This window comes from Monodelphis domestica, chromosome 1 (genome assembly GCF_027887165.1).
Source record: "Monodelphis domestica isolate mMonDom1 chromosome 1, mMonDom1.pri, whole genome shotgun sequence".
In the NCBI taxonomy this organism is placed as follows: domain Eukaryota; kingdom Metazoa; phylum Chordata; class Mammalia; order Didelphimorphia; family Didelphidae; genus Monodelphis; species Monodelphis domestica.
Genome location: NC_077227.1, coordinates 322,494,708 through 322,501,213, shown reverse-complemented (window position 1 = coordinate 322,501,213; position 6,506 = coordinate 322,494,708). Strand labels below are relative to the sequence as shown.

Here is a 6,506-nt window from a genome sequence, read left to right as displayed (position 1 = left end):
CTTGAGGGGTTTCCTACCTAGAAAAGGAGACACTGAAGGAGATATGAGGGACATCGACAGGGGCCAGTGTCCACATTTTCGAATCTCAGAATGATAGAGCTGAAAAGAACCGGAGAAATCACCTAGCGAAACCCCATTTTACAGTTGGAGAAACTGAGGTCCACAAAGTGAAAAGTGTTAGCAGAGTTGAATTTGAATACTGCTTCTCTGACATTGACTCGTTCCCCCAGTTCATCAGTCTCAGTTTGAAGCTATCTCCACCCCCAGTTATTTACATTTACACACACGCGCGCGCGCACGCACATACACACACACACACACACACACACACACACACTGCCCCAGGAAACCTGTCAACTTAGAGTTGGCGCACCCCAGGCACAACCTCCCCGCCCTGGGTGGAGTGTAACCAAGTATAGGAAGACAAAGTTCAGACCCCGGGAGGTGGCTTGGCGGGGCCCTAGACCTTAGGGCACTCTGCAGATCCCCCAGAGCAGACTCCGGAGCAGAGGGCGCGGCCAAATGCAACTTGGAGAGCTCGGGAGAGGAACTTGTTCGCCCCACAGACGGCTTAAGGAAAGCTAGCAAGCAGGCAGGGGACAAGAGCGTGCCCCCAGCGCCTCGGGACCGGACCTTGTGAAGCTGCGGCCGCCGGAGACCCGAGCCCTTATGCTAAGCCTCTGCTCCGGGGATTCGCGCCTGCCTAGGTCTCCAGCTCTCGGCCAACAGCTACCCCTAGCGGAAAAGGAACCGTCCCGTCCCCCTCCGCGCTTTCCAGGGCGTTCCGGGGATCGGCTAGAGAGCCACGGTAATGAGCCGTGTGCTCTCCCCATTCCCTGCCCTCTCCAAACCCCAAGCTCTGCCCCTAAGTTATCCCGTCCTGATGCCACGAGGGAACCCCGGCCCCAGCTGCCCAGGACCCCCCAACTTCGGCTATCCCTCAGCCTCCATAGGCTCTCCTGCCGGTCTCTCTGCGATCGGAGCTGAAAGTCAACTGGAGCTGCTGCTCCTTGGACGGACAGGCTGCGGGAGCTCCGGCTGCCTTAGCTAAGGTGTGGGGCGGGCTCCGGACTCAGAGATAGGCAGTGTTTGCTCTGCGGGAAGGAATGTTGATGTGCGCATTTATAGAGTGGAAAGGGAGGGTGCGGGGTGCGAAGCAAGGGTGTGGGACCGGAGCGATTCGTCGTATAGGGATCTGAAGCGATGCAATGTGTCCTTAGTTCTAGAGGTGCAGGGTGCAGGATTGTGCGGTATAAGGAGGCATCGTGGTGGTTTGTGCGTCCCGGGGGAAGGTACAGGGATAGCGTGAGGTACTGGGTGGTGGTGGAGGTGGAAGCGGAGGAGGAATGGAAGACGGGTAGCTGACTGTTCCCATAGCAAGGTTGGAGAGGAGAGTGGGTCTCAGAAGCCAAACTCGGTCCGTCGCTGTCCGCTGCTTCACTGGGGATCCGTCGAGCTGGGAGCTGCCTTGAGATGACTGAGCACTAGGTGCTCCAGGGAGCAGCTGGCGTTTGGCTGGACGTAAACAGCTAGCAGCTGAGAGGAAAGCTCGGTTCCACCCGCTCCAACCTCACAATAAGTCGCGGTCCCACAGAAGAGCCTACTAGGGCTTCTGGGAGCAAAGAGAGCGCGCCTAGACGGAGAAAACCCTCAGACCTCTACTGAAAGCCAAAGGCACCTGGGGCTTCATTTGGGACGCTCCAGTCGACTCTGGTTCCCGTGTTCAGTTGGGAGAAACCTCCAGCCAAGACCGGAACCGCCCCCTCGCTCCGAAAACCCCAGAACTTTAGAAAGGGAGTGTGTTAGACGGGAATGAGGGCTCGCGTGCTTTTGTCGCTTGCCCAGAGGAAGACCTACCAGGGAGCGAAACACTGAGAGCTCTCTATGGTGTAGAGCAAAGACCAACACCCTCCCTCGCCCTCGAGGGGCTGTTTGGCTGAAGACCTGGATTCAAGTCTCGATTTAGCCATTTCTCCCTCTGTATAATTTTTCTTGCCTCAGTTTCCCCTTCCCTTCAAAATGAGATTGATCTAGAAGATGTCTAAGGTCCCTTTCAGCTCTGGTGTTAGGTAAGTTCTGTAACCCTCCCCCTTTCACCCTCCCCTGGCTCTCCCTGCTCCATGGCACGTCTCTAGCCCCTCTTTTGGTCCCTCTCTCCCCTCCTTGCCTGTTTATTTTTAGGTCATTGGCGGCGAGCTCTAGGTAATCCCCAGGCTGAAGTTCCAAGGGGGCGGGGCCCAACTGGGGGCGGAGTCGCCTTTTCTTTTAAACCCGCGACTATAAATCCAGTTTAAGGGGAAGCGGGATCTCAGATGAGCAGCCCGGACCCAAGTCGGCTAGGGGAGCGAGGGGGTGGGGCCCAAGGCGGCCGCGGCCGCAGCTGCCCAGCTGCGCCGCGGCTCGCCGGCAGGCTCCACTCCCTCCTGGTTCACACCTTGGGCTTTCTTACCCAGGTGGCCGCCTGCTGTTTCCTGGGCCCGCGCTTCCTGGCCACAGCGGTGACGCTGTGGCTACTGGACTTCCTGTGCATCCGCAAGAAGGTGCTGATGAGAAGCCGGCGCGAAGGAGACACTGAGGAGCCTCGCAAGGCGGGCAAAGGCGGGGGTGGGGGTATGGGAGATGAGGAGGATGGGGCAGCTGTTATCCAGAGCCCCGGGCTACCCCCGGATGACCCACCTGTCTGGGTCTCTGACTCCAATCGGCTCTGCACTCTAGAGTCTCTGAAGGCTGTCTGGCACGGACAAAAGATGGACTTCTTCAAGACTGCCCGCAAGGGCTCTCTAGCCCCCAATCCCGAGGTCATCCAGCTGGATGGTCTAAAAAGACTGCGCATCCTAGACTTCGCCCGGGGCAGCCGGCCACTGGTCCTCAACTTCGGCAGCTGCACCTGACCCCCGTTCATGGCGCGGCTGCGCGCCTTCCAGCGCCTCGCTTCCACCTTCCTAGACATCGCCGACTTCTTGCTTGTCTACATCGAAGAAGCCCACCCTTCCGACGGCTGGGTCAGCTCGGATGCAGCCTACGACATCCCCAAGCACCAGTGCCTTCAGGACCGGCTGCGGGCCGCCCGGCTCTTACAAGAGGGCGTCCCGGGATGCCTGCTCGCGGTGGACACCATGGACAACGCGTCCAGTGCAGCCTACGGTGCCTACTTTGAGCGGCTCTACATCATCCAAGATGCCCGAGTCATGTACCAGGGGGGACGAGGCCCCGAGGGCTATAAGATCTCAGAACTGAGGCACTGGCTTGACCAGTACAAAGACCGCCTGCAGAGCCCAGAGGCCTCTGTGGTCCTACCTGTGTAATTGACTGTTTCCAAAACAAAGAACCCTAAACAAACGTGCATTTGACGATTCTCAATCACAGAAAGTGACAGTTACACAAAAGAAGGGGGAGGGGAGAATTAACCCATGGGGGGAGGGGGCCCAAGGGAGAAAACACCTCTCTTCCCTCCTCCTCCAATTCCGTTTTTCTCTCGTTTATTTTTCTCCACTTTGTTGACGGCAGTGCGAACATTGTATATGTTACGCGTGTGCATGCGTGTGTAAACCAGTGTAACTCTGTGAATGCCCATTGTTTCCCGCAGAGAGAAGACACCCCTGCCACCTGGGACACCTCGACCTCTACCCGGCCAACCCCTGCTTGCTTGGGAATTAAAAAAAAAAAAAAAGAATTGAGTCCTAAAAGTGTGAAGAATTGTACTGCCAAGTATCCCGATGTGTGACTCTGTAATCTCTGCTCGCTGGTTCGCTGGCCTGTGTGTGTGCGCGCACGCGTGTGATCCGATGTCTCTCGGTGTGTGACTTTTTAAAGAGGCGTTTGGGCTGACCCTGCTCCTCCCAGCCCGCATCTCTTCTTTGTTTCTACCTATATTGTATTGCCCTGATTCTTTCCGTCTCGTAATCTCCTGAGGGAGGTGTGTGTATGTATGTTTGTGAACGTGTGTATGGGGAAGGGGTTGGGGGTCGGGGGTCGGGAAGAAGAGAGGACTTGGCGGGGAAGGCGGGTTGGGCTGAGCGCGAAGGGAGTGTCTAGTTAGCTTTTTCTCATCTCGGTTCTGGCACTTCTTTGGTCCCTCTGGTAGTGACGACCTGTTTCGAATTGGTCCCAGACCAGGAAACCGTGTCTGATATTCTTAGCGACCTAGAAGTGCCCTAACCGCGAGAGAAAAAGACGAGTGTTTAACGTATTTATAAAAATGATAAGGACAGCTAGGTTTGGGGTGGGGGTGGGGGGCTTTCAGATGGGATTCGATAGTCTTGGAATCTTGGAATGGGGCGGGGGGTGGGAGGGTTCCTGAGCCAGGTTGGGGATCTTGGGGACATTGCTCTCGAGCGTATTTGGTTTGGAGAACCTAGCTTGGGGATCGAACGATTTTAGATCCCTGGTTTGATGGGTATTCACCTGGTTCTGCTGTATTGTGGAAAGAAATGGTTCCTCATGCAACTCAGCTGTCCCTTGTTTAAGGATGAATGAGGGGAGGAGTCACCCCTTTGGTATAAAATGAGGGCCCCCCACCCCGCCCCCCGCTTGAAGCTCATTTGCATGTACACTTGGAAAGATCTCCGATTTGAAGTAATTTGGGAAGAACATCTTGTCTGAAGTAAAAGGGAACTGGGAATCCTCGTTAAGATGTAATGGGAAATCCCTGGTTTTAAGTAATTTGCATGGTCTGGATTTGAGGGAAAGCTCAGGTTTAGTGTGGTTTGGGAAGAATCTTCTCTTGGATGTAACTGGAGGGATCCCTTCCTGATGTACTTTAAACGAGGAGAACTAACCCAGCGTAGGGGTGGGGCACTTTAGGGGCAGTTTTCCTGCTTTGGCATACTTTGAAGAAGAGATCCCTAATTTGATATTATTTCCATGTGAAAGGCTGGAAGGGTATCATCCACCGACCTGTGTTTTGGAAGGACTTTAAAGCTTCCCCCACTTTCGTGTTTGGGCTTCACTGGGCATGGGGGTGGGAAAGATCTATCATTTCATGTAATTTAGGGTTTAATCCCTAGTCTGAAGTAAATTGTGGAGTTTGGGGATTGCTGGGTTTGTGACCAGAGGGATCTCTAATCTGGTATAGGGTTAAGAGTTCTCCTGTCTGGTGTGATGGGATAATCTGTGGTTTTCCTGTGGAGGGATCCCTGATATGGCATAGTTGGGAAGAGGAGGTTCCAGTTTGATTGGGGAGGCCCCTGGTTTGGGAGGAGAGACCTCATATTGGCGTCTTGTTTGTTAAGTTGTTCATTATTTGAACTTCTTTTCTGTACAAAAAAAAATAAAGATTTGGAATGAAATACATTCTGATCTCTCCTGCACATTTTTTATCCTATGTTGTCTGAATTGTCAAGAAGGTACATTTTCCTTCACTGTCCCCATAGTGACCCAGAGAAGGAAGCAGAGAGGAGTAAATAACTATTAAGAGATCAATCTAATCTCCCCATCCTGAGAGAGAACCACAGTTCTAGGGTAAGAGCAGAACTCCTGCTGATATAAGTGGAGAAGAGATCTCCATCTTCCAATTCTCTTTAACCCACTGTTCATCCCTGTCCCTCATGCCAGGAACTCACCCTTCCAACTTCCCCAGGAATGTTCCAAAGACCCTGATTGGTGCCTGAAAGAAAGAAAGGGAAGAGAGGAATCCTCTCCTCTGAGCCCCTCAGCGTGCTGAGGAATCAGCCCAGAGCTATCACTTGGAGCTCTCAGTTCTAGGGCAGTTGCCAGGTGGCCAGCTTACACAGCTCAGGAGAAAGTGGGGCAGGTATCACAGTTTTCTGTCTTCAAATTTTCTGCTTTTAACTTCATTGAGTTATAGCATCTGCATCAATGTTCTGGGAATCACTGGGCTCAGTAGGGGAATAGGAATGTGCCAAGAACCAGAAGGAATGTTATCAGATCTAAAGCCTCTGTCAGCCCTTGGAGAGATGGGAGGGAGTGGTGAGAGAGTGGGAGAGATAAGAAAGAGAAGAATGGAAGCAATAGGAAGATGGGAGTAGGAAGAAATAAAGGAATGAGGGATGAAAGGAAAGGGTAATTTAGGGAAGAGAAGAAATATAATAGCTGACATTTATACTGTGCTTTAAGGTAGACACTGCAGGAACTCTTAATCCCTACTTTACAGAGGAGGAGAAATTAAGTGATGTTCTAATAGTCCCACATGACTAGAGTGGCTACAGATGTTGGGCTCCCAATCTAGTTCTTCCCTGACTCCAAATTTAATGAATGATCCTTCCATTCCATAGGCAGTAGGGATGGGGAAAGGGGGAGATAGAGACATTGACAGAGACAAAGCAAAGAGAAGAAGAGGAAGGAAGGGAGAGAGTTTGGGAGAGGGAACATCAAAGATGTGAGAATTAAGGTGGAAGGGGTGAGGAGATAGAGCAACTGGGTTTCTAGAGAGAGTAAAGAATGGGGAAAGAGAGGGATATAAATCAGGGTCTAAAGATAGAGTTTGTGATCATTGGAACAGAAGAAATGAGAGTTATAGGAGGATAATTGAATAAAGAATAGGGAAG

General features: G+C 52.6%; 1 protein-coding gene and 1 long non-coding RNA gene across 2 annotated transcripts; both read left to right on the top strand.

The window, feature by feature from the left end:
- Positions 1–814: 814 nt before the first annotated feature.
- LOC107651899 (uncharacterized) lies at positions 815–5,292 on the top strand. The gene is made up of 2 exons (XR_001629201.2): positions 815–1,052; positions 3,587–5,292. It is a non-coding gene; the product is annotated as an uncharacterized LOC107651899 (long non-coding RNA).
- On the top strand, positions 2,088–5,292 carry DIO3 (iodothyronine deiodinase 3). The gene has a single exon (XM_016431892.2). It carries the CDS (start codon positions 2,313–2,315, stop codon positions 3,303–3,305), a length of 993 nt encoding a protein of 330 aa, XP_016287378.1. The 5' UTR covers positions 2,088–2,312; the 3' UTR covers positions 3,306–5,292.
- Positions 5,293–6,506: the final 1,214 nt, after the last annotated feature.